The sequence below is a fragment of the Nomia melanderi genome, chromosome 11, assembly GCF_051020985.1.
Source record: "Nomia melanderi isolate GNS246 chromosome 11, iyNomMela1, whole genome shotgun sequence".
Lineage (NCBI taxonomy): Eukaryota > Metazoa > Arthropoda > Insecta > Hymenoptera > Halictidae > Nomia > Nomia melanderi.
In genome coordinates this window covers 4,155,281-4,173,156 of record NC_135009.1, presented here as the reverse complement: position 1 = coordinate 4,173,156, position 17,876 = coordinate 4,155,281, and the positions used below count along the sequence as shown (strand labels likewise).

Here is a 17,876-nt window from a genome sequence, read left to right as displayed (position 1 = left end):
AGATGAAACGATGGTGTACAAAGTTGTAGAATAAATGAATAACAAATGAAAATGTAGAAAATCACTTTTAAAAGGTTTATGGATCCCTAACTGTTCTGGTTCTGCAAATAATGTGTATATTTCTGCTTTAGAAGACAAATGATGCAGAAAATATCATTGTTTCTTGGTTTGGAGCTATAGCTTACTGAATTTTTCATAAATATGTATATATCATGCAGAAAAACAAAAGATTGTATGTTCTTATTTAGTATAATGAAACGAATGAAGAAATTAGTACTGACAGTAAGTTTAACACTAAAACTACCAAATGGGTCAAACTAACGTATTTTGGAACTCTTCTTTCGCAATTATGGGAAAGACACAGATGATTTTCTCAGAAATTCCTCAATAAATTGATGTAGATAAATACAAACTAGAATACAAGGAAATTAAAATCTCAATACATGTATTTTTATAAGTTTTATAAGGAAATATAGAATAATCAATTTTACTGGTCGGTAGTTCCAGTATTCATTTATTTGTAAGTTTAACTTTCCAACAAAACTAATATTGTTTTACGTTCTTCTCTCTAATTCTGATTGTCAGAGTTTCTTAATTTTTAATGAATTCTGAAGAGGCAATAAGGATTTTATGTTCACTATGAATTGTAGATTTATTTTAGAATTCACAGTGAAATAGTTTCTCACTTGCGTTTATTAAGAACGAATGATAGTGATAGTTCTAAAACTGTTAATAACTCCAGGAACTTCGTTCTTTATTATATGCCAGTGGTCTTATAACGCCATGGATTGAAAAATCAACATTCCATAAAAAATATGTACATCATAAAGAGCAGATTGAACAAAGAAATTAAAAAAGTAAAAAATTAAATTTCGTTTAGATCAATATTTACTTGTGTTAATATTCAATAAACTCAAGTTTTAAGTATTTATGTTGATTCGTCTTTCTGAAAAATTTTATAAATCATTTAAATAATTCGGACTGTAAAAGGTTAATTACATATTTCTGTGATTATATTCGTCACGTTTCTACATATACTTGAATACTTATATTTTAATAAAGCGCGTAGCTTCCTTAGTATAGAATAAGTTAAACTTTGCAATACATTTATTGGAAAAGCATATTACTTTCGTTATACTGCTTTGCAAAATGTGTCTTTTGTACGGAAACTCAAAAGGATATGGTAATGGAAAATTCTCAGTGGGATTGCGATCTGCTGATTACGATAGGTACTCGAGTTTTTCAACTTTCTTTCCGATAAAAAAGGAAGATGGGACTTTTAAAGTGTGTTCAGAGTCGTTATCCTGCTGAAAGATAAACTTTTCAAAGCGCACTTTTTCTGGCGATTGCAATAAATTCCTAGTTAAGGTGTTACCATAGCAAACACCAGTGATTCTTCCATCAGTGCTAACTAAATTTTAAACACGTTTCTCAGAGAAGCAAATCCAAACGACATTGTAGCGCTTCCACCGTGCTTGAAGATTGATTGAATATTTAGTGCATAAAAATAATATAATACTTTGCATCATACTGTCTTCATTTCGTACTGTTTATAATTCGAATTTTGATTAGAATATGCCTCACCAGCTCCAAATAACATCTAATGGCTTATTTATAAATTACTTAACAAACAACAAACATCTTTTTCTAATATTTTCTCCTTAGCATTACGAATTTTAAATCGTTTCCATTAATTTTCTTTCCATCTTTTGCATGTATTACCATGATTTAATTTATAACTTTCTTTTAAGGTTGAAGGTAAAGAATTTCAAAATTATAATATTACAATATTTTCTAAGAAAGCATTTAAATTTTTGTATCGTATTTCATAGTAGGTATATAAGAAAATGTGTTCTTTGTATAATTTTAAATACAAACAAGTGAATATATTTAATGGTTATCTCATATAAATAATCTATAAATATATTTAATTTTATGATAAAAAAATCACAAATAAATGTGTCACCTTGTTTTTTTTGCACTAGTGCAATCTAATTGGTCAGTTTCTGTTTCATCTTCGATTCTAATTTGTTACAAATCAATACGATTACACGTAACCAATTAAAACTATAAACGAAGCACATAATAAAGAACTCCTGTGGCACTCTGCGCTAAAATGTTTTGTTTAGAATTTACACTTTGCCATGACATGAAAAAACAACTTAAGCGTCAAAAGTACAACTTAATGAACGTAGAATCCAGTACTGTAATTATCTTGTTCAATTTTTTAATCAAAAAATTTAACAAAATGCTTCAAACATCTATGTAACATTAAAACTTTTTCGTTGAATATCTTTCCAATGCTTTTAACCGAAAAATAACTCATGCAATGCTCTGTTGTCGTTTTCAAATTACATCGAGGACTTATTAGAACCATGTTGTGCGATATCAACTCGATACGAGCTCTTACCTATGAAAAACATTGCTGCCCCGTTTTACATGACCTTTTTACCCCACTTTGTCCTACACCAAGGCGAATCGGAATTTATGTTTCTTATTTGCCAAAGGAAGATTTAGAAATTGACACTAGAACTGCCGAGCATTCATTGGGTTGCATATGTAATCTTTATAAAGATTGTAACAACACATTTTTTTCAATTTCTTTGAATTCAGTCAATTCATTTGATTCAAACTATTTAATTTCAAAATCATGTTTTACTGTTTTACTCTACTTTCCCTTATTTATGAAACTCATAATAGATTTCCCTTCCAATATTTTGATTTCCTTTGTACCGACAGACTCTATTTACACCACTCTCGTTCGCGTAAATGGAGGGTCAGGTGTAATCTCCGTCTATGAAATATCACGATTCTATATTTCCTTCCTGTTTTTACATAAAGAATTATCCAGATTTTTTACACGATCACCTTTATACCCTTCATAGCGATGCTCTGCGTAATGAAAATTTAGAAGAAAAATGTGGAAATCCTGGTGGCTGAAGGAAGAGAAGAAAGCTTCGATAAAACGGCAGAACAAGTCGCAGAGGATATCTGATCGAGGACAATGGATCTTTTCGAATGGATTTAATACTCGATTCAAAGGTGCCTCGACTGCCGGTTCCATAAAATCGTATAGTCGCCACAGTGAACCGAAGAGGTCGTACGTCAAGTATATTTTGTGGGGAATTTTCGAGCGTTACAGGATCCCTCGTACAGTTTCGAGGTCAATGTTGATATATCGCGAGCTTTAATCGCCAGGAGAATTCTTCAAGTTTACAGAAGTTCTTAACGGGTAGATAAAAATGAAGGAACGAAGTGTCCTTACGTTTTCGAGTTGTTTGATGACATCATTCCACGGTATTATCAATTACTTGTTTTCACATTATTGTTTCACGAGTCTCCTCGTATCAAGTCATGCGAATTTTTTTCACGTTCTGCATTTTCGTGTGTAATGGGTTCTATTAGATTGTTTCAAAAGTTTCTTTTGTTTTGTTAACACATTGTTGACTGGAAATTTTACGCAGAAGCTATCCCATGTCACTGGTTATTATTCCGTAATTAAATATAAAAGTGAGTCTTTCCTGATTTATTCTTTTTGCAATTATTAAAAAGATGACGGATGTTTCTCTGAGAAATGATTAAACTGTACGTATGATTGAACAAACTATATTGTAAATCAATTAAAGTCTTAATAGATGCATCCTTGGAGTTTCCACAGAGGAATTTCAGGAAGTCAATTCAATCGCTCGGTAGTTTTAGTATTAATACACAATGGATTGATAATATTATAGTGTATGTATGTATGGATCGGAAATAATATACGGAAATATAGAAAACTCTAATAAATATCTACGTTTAATAATTATAAAACAAGTAATGTTTCCAAAATATCAAGCGCATAATTGATTTTTTAATATTCTTGATTCTGATTATTAAGATATAATGATAAGTATTAGTAAAAAAATATTAAAACATTAGATCGTAAAATTATGCTATATTACCGTATAAAAATCATCAATTTTCAGTGTTTATTAAAAGAAGAAACATATCAAGCCTTCATCTGTTAAGAAGAAAATAATAAACCCAGTGTACACAAGCAATTAATATGGATATAAACAACAAATTAATATAAAGTTTATGTAACAAACAGTCGACGAATTGGACAATTTTTATAATAATAAAATATTATTGAATATTTTCTTTCATAACTATGTAAATATCGAAACTGTCGTTTAAAAAGAGTGGCAAACAATAAAAAACACAAAGTTTTAAGAACAATGATAGATATAATTATAGTTGAAATAGATCATGTAGTTTATTTAATTTTATAATGTCAATTGAACAAATATCTGATAAACAAATTTCTAATAATGCTAATTTACGAAAATTAAAACAGTTTATTTAGTATAATGTAATGTACATTGCATTTGAATACAGGTTTGTACGCTTTTGGAATACATAGGCTATTCCTACATAGGTTTATACTAGCATGCAAACCTACATAGGTTTATACTAGCATGCATCTATATTCATTGTAAACAGCTCACATAAACAGAGTTGATGCAAATATCGTTTATTTTGTCCTATTGTGCTTTTTGATAATCACAATTCCTGTCTTGCACTTTTAATTGTTTAAGCAAACTTCAATTGACTTACGTTTGTACTTGTAGGATACTATCCAGTTAACTGCGTTTGACAAGTATACACGTCATCTTAAAGCTTGAAATAATACTACTTCTTACAACCATGAATTTTTTATTTTTTTCAGATAAACATGTTATTCTTCTGTGTTTGTTTTTAATTTTCCATTAACCAACCAATTTCCATTACCATATTGCATTTTATTGCGTACAGAACGAGAGATTTATGAAACTAAATTCCACAATTAGTAAAATATAAGAATATAGGGAATAGTAAAAATTTTATTAATATTTAATATTAGGAATTAAAAACAATTCTACATCTTTAAGATTATATTATATTTTTTTTATATATTGTACGTAATATATAAAACTTGTTTTGAACAAAATACGGTAAAACATGTTTTGCAAGATTCTGTCAATGCAAAAATAGTATATTAATTTTACTATCATTGAAAAACATTTCATATTTTTCAAATAATTTTTTAAGTTTAGAATGATTCTAATAACTCGAAAACGCTTTTATAACTGTTCTCTTAGCGGTGTGAATATTTTTCCTTCTTTCCTTAGCTAGATACCTAATTAGAACTTGTATGATTTTACCTTAGGCTAGCTGCGCATTAATGATTTCATTGTTGCCGTAATTAAGAAGTTTTCCGATTAAAAAGTTGCCCACAGTTTCAAGCGACTCGAAGTGCTTTTAGCATAGAAATGGATTTTGTAGAAACCGTATATCACGGTTCCTGTCGGATGAAAAAAAACAAAATCTACAGAAAACAATTTTAAGTTCATCTAAAAGTAGCTGAAGGTCTTCTGAATGGATAGTTTCATTAACTGTTGAATAAATTAAGAAATAAAGGAGTTTATCTACTATTTTTAGATGAATATAGAATACTCCGGTACGTTATTATTAAATATAATTGAAAAAGAAACGTTATTATAATGACATAATTGGTATGAAGTGAGTTCAGAACTTCAGAATTTTTATTTTGCAATTATTTAAATTACGAAGGCAATTTTGGAAACAATTTTAAATTAAATTTGTCTATTTATACAGATACGAGATTAAAGAATCTTAAAATTTCAAGAAACGTGTTGTTCTAATTTTAATAAAAACTTCGAAGTAAGTCACTCTAACTGCTCAGTAGTTTTAGTGTTACTAGTTGAATGTATCTGAGAACATATTCATTTCTGCATATTTCATTTAATCAAGCAATAGTTTTACTGAATATTCAAGCGAAACAGGATGCAATTTCTTTCTCGTTACAGTGTGCAAAAAATCTCTTTCATAAGGTAATTTAAGCAGTATTTATTATCTTGATCAAATTAATTGAACTCTCTTTTATAAGTTTTGTTCACAGAAATATGACACCGTACTTACGCATATTATACAGACCATCTTGAATTTATTAGGTCGTGTAATATGAAATATTGGATTTTTCTTACTCATAAATGTTTGTACTCTTGTTATTGTTATTCGTTTGTTTCTCATATAACCTCTTAAACAGTTTTATCGTCGATTATCAGAGTAATTTTTTGCAAAAGAGTTCTTCCGCATTGTCCATAATAACTGTTTCTTGTGCCGTTTTTGAAAACATGGATACCACCAAGTTATGTAATTTTTTTATATGAATTCAAACTTAGAAATAATGCTGCGAAAACCACTGAAAATTTGAACAAAGCATTTGAGGACAATGCTGTGACTGAAAAAACTGTGCAGCGTTGATTTGCAAAATTTTGTTTCGGTGATTCTTTGCAAAATTAGCCGCATGGTAAACCCGAAACAATAATTTATAACGATATCTTTCGACTTTATTCATTCTAAACATTCTGAATTTTTCGAAAAAGGGATATATTCATTAAAAACACTCTGGCAGAAGTGTATCGAATCGAATAGACCATATTTTCATTGAATAAACATCTTTTAGAACATCAGATAAAATTCCCTTTTCTCCGCAAAATCCGATATTTCATATTACATGACCGAATATTTAATATTACAACACAATATTAACCTTTAGCACTCGAGAGCTTCGGAGCGGAGTCATTGTAAACTGTAAAGCTTTGTCATTAAATGTGTTATAACATGTGTATCTGTAACCTGTTAGTGAGATTTATTTAACCGTTTTCATTACAATGACAATAAAATACATCTGTAACTTTTCTTTTTATACACGTATCATGTATTTACACGGGAATATGTTTCTGTTGAAATTGCTTCGCGTGCAAAGAGTTAATATTTTAATTATTTATTTTAATTGTTATTATCATTATTATTACTGTTATCATTGACCAGATAACTGCGTTCGACCAATACACACGTCGTTTTAAAACGCAAAATGGTACTAATTTTTTCAACAATCAATTATTGATTTTTTCAGATAAATGTGTATATAATTATTCTTCGTTTTGCTTTGATACTTCGTTAGAATATATTATAGAAACATTTGCTCTACGTTTAACGAGTATGCACTTTATTACTTAATTTAATTTCGCGCACAATGAGTAATTTTTCAAACAGAATTCCACTGTTAACTGGTTAATATCTGATTTTCTGACACATTGTTGGGCGGCAATTTTACGCAGAAGCTATCCCATATTACAGGTTATTATCCCGTAATTAAATATGAAAGTGAAGTAATCTAAATAAATTTTGATATACTTTATTTATACATGATGAATTGAAATGAAACTTTGGACATATCTTTTATATAACTTTGAATATCTTACTTGTGCAATATTCTATATTGCCTTGTTTTTCAAAAACTGGAATAGTTGATGCAGGTGCAAACATCAGTTAACTCTCGTGACCGGTCAACAATGTGCCGATATTCTATTATTATCATTATCATTATTATTACTATTATCATTAATATCTGATTTCTTAAAAGCAAAGGCAGTCGGTATAATACATAAATACCTTATGTCCTACTTATAGTGGATCTTTTTTACGCGTTAACCCAGTATTTCCTCCTAGGAGCGTTTAATCAGATTCAAATCACAATTTTCCCTCCGTGACTAATAAATAAACCGCATCACGTGGCAGCCTTTGGCGATATTTTCCGTTTCACGCCACGATGGCGCGATCCTCGTAATTAATTTCACAAATACAAGCCGGATAACGGTGGCGGGCATTTGAATTCAAAACACTGCGCGATGATTGCGACCGGAATAGCCGAGTCCACGGGAAATACTCTAAATGTAAATTAATTGTAGCCTCAGGTCCGTTTGGAAATTGGCTTAAGATCATTCCTAGCCGCTTCGGAGACGCAGAAAAAAAGGAACATCATGGGATCGGTAAAACTTGGGCATTTTCCTCGAGCTGAATCGCAGGACTTAATTGTCACGAAGATCAGGCGAAGCTTATCCCGAACTGGAACGAACGGAAGTAGCTAGATAAATACGAGATTATTAGTAAGGGATTCGCAACAAGTCGTGCTTGAATTAATAGTTACGAGTGGACCCGCTGTAACTTTTGTTACTCTTCTAACGACGAGAGCCTCGCCCTGATTGCCAAGCATAAAGTTAATTAGGAGATTCTGTATAAGTTCGAACGAAGTTCCTTTAGCTTCTGGGATTTCGGTTAATTTTGTGTAACTAGCGCGCGTTTAAAAGTGACGTAATGGCGGCTGTTAGAATTAATATTTTGTGTAAGTTTATTAACACTAAAGTTACCAGACGAGTCTAAATGATCTATTCCTGATGTGTTCTTTTTGCAATTACTAAAAAGGTAACAGGCGTTTCTCCTAAGAATTATTAAAAAAACTAATTTAGAAATACGAAAACTGAATTGTAAATCAATTGAAGTCTCAATATATGTACTCTTGAAGTTTCTATAGAGGCATTTCAAAAAGTCTATTTAACTATTCCGTAGTTTTAATGTTAAACTCAAAAAAATAATTTCAGCATAACTACCACGCCTACAAAATATAACTACACTAATACTGAAAGTGTTAAGTATTTACATAACAAGCTTAACACTAAAACTGCCGGACAGATCAAATTGACCCACCTTAGAATTTTTATTTTGCAAGTATATGAATGATGAAAACTCGTTGACCAAAGATTTTCAATTAAATCCGTGTGCACAGATACAAGCCTAGGAAACCCTCCGAATCTCAACAAACGCGTTGCTCTAATTCTGATAAAAGAAACTGGAAATAAATCACTCCGATTCCTCGGTAGTTTTAGTGTTAACAAAAGTAATAAAATAAAAAATAAAGGAAAACAAGAATATGAAATAGTACGTAAAAAAAAACATTGAACGAAATAAAAGAAACCGTGAGGCAAAGAGTAAATGGAAGAGCAAAAAGAGTACCTATATAACTATAAAAAGAAATGAGAGGAAGGGAAGGAAAAGTTTTAATCATTAACGAATTTTTGCAGCGGCAATTATATGGATCGCTTGGGTCACCCGTACGTGGCCGGGAAGCCGTGCAGCATGTGCAAGGACCATTGCTCGCGCAACAAGCTCTGCACGAACGCCTGCTACTACAACGATCTATGGTCGAACTGCGCCGAACTGGTCAGGACATTTCGTTCCTGGGTCTGTGATACGAACACGAAAGAAGGTCGGGAACGACGGAAGTTCTGCGGCGCCACCTGCAACTGCAAGGACAAGATCTACTACCATCACGGGTAGTGAACGACCAACGGTCTGTAGACAGTACCGACGTTTCTTCGTTGACCTATCAGCAACTACGTGGGATCCGCGGCTACCACGTGGCCGACCATCAGCGAGCCTAGAAGGTACGAAATGCTTTTTAAAAAGGCTACACCACAGTACACGCGGTGTCGAGAACTTCTGGGCTTCTCGCCGATCGTTATCCTATCATAGCTCGCGTTTTCTAGATCCATTGGTGAACAAAGGGAAATTTCTTTTTCGGTGAACACTGTTATTGATGATCTCTTCGCTGACGTAGCTTCCTTGTACCGTTTGTCTGGATTAGAGATGGATTTATTATCTACGACGGCCTTACTTGCATTGAATTTATTGCGACAGTTTATATGGTTATCGAATTTATTTGTTAGGAAATCGCAGCTTTTCAGTTACTTTTGTTGGTGTAATTTATTTTATTCGGTTTCATGAAGAAGGTATTATTAACCCTTTTGTTACAATGGACGAGGTATCTCGGTTCCATGGTGTCGAAGAAACGATAGACGAGACATCTCGTGTATCTTTATTATTGATATGAAGTGTTTTATTTGAAAATTTGATATAAGTAATCGATTTTTAAGACATGTCATCGTTGGTGAAAGGTGCTTAAAGATGATAAATATAAAATACTCTGTACTTTACACAATTAGGGTTTTTATAGTTTATTTTATATGGAATGCTTAAAAGCATAGTGAAATGTATAATTCGACAGAACAGTTTTTACAAAAATATCTGGTTTTTTTTCATTGGCCATTGCTTTCGCAATCTATTTATTCTATTGTTGAATAAGATTTTTCTCTGTATTGTATTTTTGTATATTAGATCTTTTACATCAATTACAATTATCCCTCTTGCAATACTCGAATGATATTGGTGCTCTAAGATACACGTATTGTTGATTGGCGAGCTATTTGACTCAGTGGAAATATTTTGCGATTCTCCTGTAGTATTTATAGTTCTTGTCATCCACCAGACTCTAATTGTGTAAAAATAAAAATTCCTTCTCCCACCAACGATGACATATCTTAAAAATCGGTTACTTGTGTTAAATTTTAAAATAAAACACTTCATATGAATAATAAAGATACACGAGATATCTCGTCCATAACATCATTTCTTCGACATCGTAGAACCGAAATATCTTGTTCATGAAACCTTGGTAATGAAAGGGTTAAATATAATTCGTAGGTTATTAATATTCATACATTCGAAGCTCATATTTCGACCAAACCGGAAATTAATTGATTCCTTAAATTACACGTGACACAAGAATGAGTTAACATTATCAACGATATGTATTTCTTTTATTCGTACATTTCGTATAGTTCCACATGTCACAAGTTTTCAACGATTATATAACGATTTTTGTGAATGCAGATAATCGAACCGTATAATTTCGTTTGAACGCTCGTGGAAAGAAACTGATCATTTGATAAATAGTCATAGTACAATTATGTATTTCGTAGAATAATATGTTTTCAACCGAACAATAACGTATCGTGAACTTGAACAGTGGCTCTCGTGGTCGGCCGAGTGGCTGGAAGATGATTTCCCTTTGCTCAATGGTTGTTTTCAACAACGTCGCCCCGGAAATTGATTCTATTTTTTCGCGAGCGTCCTCGTGGTTCGCCTTTCAACCTCTGTTTTTCGGTGGTGAAAAAAAAGCCCGCGGTTGCCTGAAAGCGAACCTGGGCTGGTGAACGGCTCGAAGGAAGGCGGTGAATGAAACGAAGCCTCGGGCGAATCCTTTTGATATTTGTAAACGATAAGGGTGTCTATGTAAATGTGCATGCAGTGTGTACATACATATAAGTAAGAGATGGGTATGTAGACGGAGTGTTTCTCGGTGCTGTATTCATCGCCGTTTCATTCTGGACGCCCACGAACCGTCAATAAAGATGATTAACCTTTGAATTGCTCGGTGACCGGGTCACTCTTAACCTGCGGTGAAATTGTACAGATACCGATTGAATTATTTCTACCTCGCTTGTCTAGCCTGTTTCACGTTAGATGAATCATTTGAAACTCTGCCTTTGGAAACGAAATTGAAAATTGGGCAATAAATGTAGAAGTGATCTAAAGAAGTGCAATATTTTGTATTAAATGTTTGATTTTTAACAAATCTTAACCTCTTGTACTATGATATCGTGTTAGATTCGTGGTGAAAATTTTGAAGTGAATTTGACAAATTTAAATGTTACTTCTCTTGAAGATGAGGTAACATTAAACGTATTGTGACTGGTCAAATAACCGATTTTAACCAGTTAACTGCGTTTGACGATCTTATAATTAATTATTAACGGTAAAGTAGCTTTACTAAGTATAGTTGTGAAAGAAATCATAGGGTAAGGGGTTGAGCAAGATCTAGCTTCTTCGAAATAAATTCAGTAATCCATGTATTGGGATCAGCTGAAAATTAATGAACTTTCGTCTATACCTTGAAAACAAAATACGATGCGGGTTTATGCGAGGATTCAGTTTGTAACTACAACCATCCTCTATAAACATGCTGAATCTTGATAAATTTACTTGATATAGTCATGAACAGCATTATTTAGATCAAGGTTCGACATGAATGCAGTAGGAATGAGATACTTTTACAAGGTTAACCCTAGGTTCACGAGACGCGTAAATTTAACGTATATTAAATTTTGTAAACATTATTTGCTAAATGGTTACGTCTATTTTGACTGATGCAGTTGCATGAGTATGTATCCTAATCATATATTTTTCTATCCTTAATTTCCAAGATTTAAATGAATGAACATAAATTTATCTGGGCCCGATAAAATAAAATACAATAAATGTTCGAAAACCTAACGTAAAATATTAATGCTGGAAATACCGAACATTTAATGTACTTGACATGCAATCCTTATAAAAATTGTAACCTAAAATTAGGCTAATTGTAAAAATGGTATTTATTTCAAATCGGACAATGAATTCAAGACAGTAGTAATTTCCACTATCGGAAGTAAACCTCGAGAATGTTTAGTTCGCGAATTGAAGAAATTTATCTCACGTTGGCAAAAATGTATTAAATGTAACGATAATTATGTAAAAAAATAAATGAATAGATGTCTAGAAGAAGGGCGTATGGGACAAACTTTTTTTTAAGAAATATTTCTTGGCAAAGAGGGTTTGAAAATCGTCCGAAACGTTCATTTTTATATTCAATTCTGCGTTCACAGTTAATAAATAACTCTCTTACTAGCAAATAATTATTTATTTTTTAATATTTCTAATTACGAGAGTGTAATGAATCGTATTTTCATTTCTTATTGTCGCATTTCAATAGTTGTATTTATTTTAAAAAACGAATAGTTCATTATGTTTCAGCTAACCCTCGTATCTATTATAGTCTATGAATTTTTAAAGACTAATCTTTTAATTTGTTTGTAGAGATCATAGAAGATTAGATATTCTAATTTAGACTTCATAGTATTAAAAGAAAATATTTTATTTGTTAGACATTGCGTTCTGTAAAATGAGCAACGTTTCATTTTTTTCAAAAGCATTTGCAACATTTTATTTCAAAAATATTTCATTCTATATTTAATGTATCTGCAGCAGAAGAACATTTTTTCTTAAAAATGCTTCATGACAGAAGCATAACGTTACTTTGTATTATTAACAATCCAAGAAGATCGAAATAATCCCTTGTAAATACATTAATTGTTCGAAATCGCAATTAAATAAGATAAAATTGAGTTTCCACGACAAAAATATAAACGTACATGCTGATTTCGAATTTTGAAAAGAAAAGAATAATTTTTTATTTAACACATAGGTGATCCAGATTTTATTGGCGGTATCGTGTGTTGCCTAAACCTGGGACTAAAATGTATAAACGTAAGAGGATGCTCTATCTAAAACGTGTTTAGTGATGTAAGTTTTACGATAGTTAATGTATGCACAACAATCACGTTGCTGAACTCGTGATGTCACCTGAAATTGTTTGAGCAGTTACGAATGCATATCGATCGAATACAAACACAGGAAGCAATTCCTTTTTTATGGCAAAAGAATATTTAAGATACTCTAAGCGAATACAAAATTTAAATATATTAATAAATTGCTACATATCGAGAAAGAGAATTACCGACAAATATAAATTTTAGCATTAACAACATGATAGTAAACTACACACTTTTTATTGTTCACTTCATTATTGTATTCTACATTTTAAGTGAATTCGCAGCCACTTCTACTGATAAATGTAAATGGTTGACTATATTTGTATAGCATATATAGTTATACTAAAATGATAAAACGATATTTAATATATTCCCATGGCACTATCAGTATTTATTTGATAATTAGAAATAAATGTGTCTTACAGTCTTTATTAACATGTTTTTAGAATGAATCGATACATATAAAGAATTCAGTTCCTCCAGTTTTTGTTGCGCAAACTTCAATTTTCAAAGATTATATTTAATATGTGTAAAAATATCTCTAAATGGTAATGCTATAACGAAACAGGTACCATATTTAAAGTATATCACCTTCTTTTTTTATTCATATGGGAATCTTAATTAATTATATTTATCGATAAGTAAAACCCTTTCATTTCTCTCTTACCAATTTTGTCTAATTGTATGTAATTTCAGATTTTAATTTTCTTACGTCACTGTTTCATAAAATTCCATATTTATAAAAATTACTAAGATTTACATCCATTTTAACTGAATTGAATTTTATAAATTTTATTTTAAATATTGATGAACATATTTCAGAATTACTTCTTTCAAAGACTTTTTCACTGTTAATTTCTAATTTATATCAACGATTGTCAACAGTTCCGAGTGTGGACGAATATGAACACTCCTGTGTAAAAAAGGAATGCCGACGAATACAATAATACTCTAAAATCTCAGTGCATTCGTAAGTGTTCGACAAGATCGAGCATAAGCAGAAGATTACCGAATGAAACATTGTTTGTAATATCGTCTAGTGTGAGGTCATAATTAATATATCATCGAAAGTCCCGGAAATGTATTCTGTATCCTCGTAGGATTTATTTACTATTCAGCGCGTTCCAGAGGTAATATTTTTCATCGCATTTTACGGTGTTTTGATTCGTACTTGTAATTTGTGTGCGCGTGCTGCGAGCCAGACATCAGAGACCAGTGTAAAGTGTGAATGGAGTAACAAGTAGTATTCGGCTTTTAAGAGTCATATTATAGGAATGAAGGGATAAAAATGGTACCGAATCATCTGCGAGAACAGGGTGTGAATAATATACAGGGTGGACCGCATAACGTGTCTCGTTGTTTTTTTGTATCTTAACGAATCGATCGAAATTTCTCAAAATGCTAACATTGTTCCATTTTTCTGTGACTTTTTTAAAAAAGTTTTCATACTCAAAAGTTTTATTTATATACAATTGTATAGTATCTATTAATAAATAGAAATTAAGAACAAATTTAGAGAGAACAATTAAAAGTACTGTTTTATTTATTAAAATGATTCAACGATGTAAATCTTAAACTACAAATGATTTTATGCAAAAATTACGTGCATTTAGTGTTTAATGGGGTAATTGTGTAATTGATAAGTCTATTTATCCATTTTTTCTTTGTTTATACAAGCCCATAGAAATTCATATTCTAAATGCACCCGATGAATTGGATAATTACTAATTGTAAATTTACAAATTCACGTTGTCTTGGCGGCTTTAAAAATCCAATTTTTTCTTCTGCATTTTCTTACAGTCCTGAACCTTAAGAATGAAATACTGAATTATTATAAACAAATTTGAACGATTGATAATGCCGTTGACTTGAAAATAAAATGTTCTTCATTGTTTACTGCTATGATTAATTAAATAACGAAAAATTTTCTATTAATCTCGCTTCGTGTCCCTCATCATTTGTCAGTACATAAATAAAAACGCCTACAGGCTTGCACATGAAAAAATTTGAAAATAAACTAGAATATTTATGATTTTTTAAAAAGTTGCATATTAAAAAATTATGTTTTATGTTTGAAATATTGCTGGAAATGAAATATTTATTCGAAACGAAATTTTAATTGGTTCGCAGAGAACGAAAATAATAAAGCTTGTTTCACGGGGCACGATTCACCGTGTATATTGTGTAGAGTAGCTGGTAAGGTATACATATAACGAATGCTGTTAAATAAGAACAATATATGCAAGATGAAACGTAAAGCTGTGGATAATAGAACACACTTAATCGTGTTAAGTACTAGTTAAGAGGTTAATGTTATACGTAACCATGTAATGCGGAGTTACACAATTTCAAGTGAAGCGTTGTAAGCTGTCGTACTTTGTTCACTTACAAAAATAAAGATCCTGTAAATATTGATTGTTGTTTTCAATGCGTACACCGTAATTTTTCTGTGATCAATGTTGTGATGTTATTTTACAATATTACCTTTTTCTCTCAAAAAATAACACGGTTGACAATTAACTTTTAGAATTTCAACCACTTAATCTGCAATATCATGTTAGACGTCGTGACGAGAATTATTAACCGAATTTGAAAAATCTGAGTGTTATTTATATTTTTTAATATAATTTAAATTTTACTTTTCTAGTATCAATCCTCAACTTTTGGAGTAAACGTAGACATAGAATAAGCACCAAATTTTTGCTGTCACTAATAAATTATTAACGATAAGGTCGTTATGTCGATTGTAATTAAGAAATAGATCATAGGACAAGAGGTTAAGTTAAAATTTTTTTATTAATTTTGAGAAAATAGTTAACATTTAAACAGTTAATACGTTTTCAGACATTTAAAGCCAATAAGAATTCAGGTTTTCCATTTCATCTTTTACAAGTGCTAAAATAAAACAAAAACTTCATTGTATTTTATTTATTTTTTTAATACAATTCGTTTCAAATTAACTAGAATATAATAAATACAGAAAATCTGAAATTTAATTACACATAGTATATTACAACGATATAACCGGTTCAACGGTTATTCTACATGCAAAGAGGAATAAAATATGCGTAATAAAATTTTTTCCTTTAAAACAGAATTTGAAAAATCGAGCTCGAAAGTTGGCCGAGTACGCGTGTCGCTGAATATAAATTGGGTAAAATGTCTATTCATAACTTTCCGTTTCTAATACTAGTAAATATTAGTGCACACGTTTTACATGAATTTTCAAGTTTTATTTTTTCAGGAACGAACGTTCAAGAAAAAAATACTTTAATATCTTTAAATTTAATAAAAAAAATAATTAATTTTTTATATGTAATTCTTGTTTTATAATGTTATGAACAGACACTTTTTCTTAATAATATTTCACCATTTATCTATGCTACATTTCTATATCTATCGCTAAGTACTATATTGCTGTTTTTACTATATATCAAATATACAATACATCGATATGTCAATGTATCTCTATGTCTCTATGTTTCTATATTTTTATATTACTATATCACTATATCACTATATCACTGCATCACTATATCACTATATCACTATATCACTGCATCACTATATCACTATATCACTATATCACTATATCACTATATCACTATATCACTATATCACTATATCTCTATATATCAATATCTCTATATATCTATATACATAACGTATTATATATATTTACTACATATAAAGATAGTATTACAAAATAAACTTTTATTTTCACCGAATAAAGTCTAAAGTTCATTTATCCCGAACAAGATTGTGGACGTGGTTTTATGTTTCAATCGTTTTTATTTTTATCGCCCAAGCAATCTCGTAGCGCTATCAAGATCAAGATAGTAGGGGTGGTCTCTAAAAATGAAGTAGCCCAGGCAGCATTTATGCAAACGGGTGTACATTGATTTACAACCACGGAACCGTCGTCGTCCGGAATCTTGCTGATGTTGCAGACCTGCATGAGAGAAAACTTACGTTACGTCGGCGCCTCTAAGATGACCGAAATTCCGCAGGATGGCCAAAGCTTGTCGAATCGGGGGACCTGCGTCAGCTTTGTCCCTCTGCCTCCCTGCCCCGTGTTCGTGCACAGCTGTGTAACCATCGATCGAAAATTTCTGGATACTCTGTCAACGTTAAAAATATACTGACCCGTTGGAAACATGAACAATAAGTATTACCTCAATGGTAAACATTTTGATTGAACATAAATAATAGGTGATCAAATAAGTTTGAATCGCTTCCATTTCGTTTTGTTATCATTTTAATCAATTTCTTAATGTCGCGCGTTACTTTCGCATTTCATTTTTGCAAACATTTAGTTTAATACTGTTTTTTTTTAAGTTGTTATATTAACATAAATGTTACCTTGTTGCATAAATGATTTCATATTTGAAGAAATAAGTAGTGATCAAATGATGAAGGACCTAAGGAGCCTGGAGAATGTATTATAGATTGCAGAAAGAATTATCTAACAAATCTTTGTATTGTAGGATGGAGCACAAGGAATGGCGAGCATGGCGCTAAACTCAGAGATTATTAAAACGTTATGCTATATATGCAATTTATTGAGACTCGGGAACGCTGTTTTAGGCGTTCGCTCGTCGACTCCTCGAGTCGAGGAAAACGCCTTGGGTCTCGCGTTAAAACAGCAGGTCTTCTCCTCTACATTTTCCGTTAAAACTGCAACGGTTTCACTCTCTACGCAGACCCTAGTTTATGACTAAT

General features: G+C 31.2%; 1 protein-coding gene and 1 long non-coding RNA gene across 7 annotated transcripts in view; one reads left to right on the top strand and one right to left on the bottom strand.

Annotated features, from left to right (window-relative positions):
• The window catches only part of LOC116435180 (cysteine-rich secretory protein 2), a 218,779-nt gene extending 202,188 nt beyond the window's left edge, over positions 1–16,591 (top strand). For 4 of the 6 annotated variants that reach the window (XM_031994486.2, XM_031994485.2, XM_031994489.2 and 1 more), the window contains one exon: positions 8,967–16,589. In XM_031994486.2, coding sequence (XP_031850346.1) covers positions 8,967–9,222 — 256 coding nt within the window. In that variant the 3' untranslated portion in view covers positions 9,223–16,589. Of the gene's footprint in view, positions 1–8,966 lie in introns of all 6 variants that reach the window. The other 2 variants (XR_004236705.2, XM_076371940.1) reach the window with 2 other exon arrangements.
• Positions 1–17,876, bottom strand: part of LOC116435181 (uncharacterized) — a 37,808-nt gene that overhangs the window by 9,509 nt on the left and 10,423 nt on the right. The gene's annotated exons all lie outside the window — the stretch shown is intronic.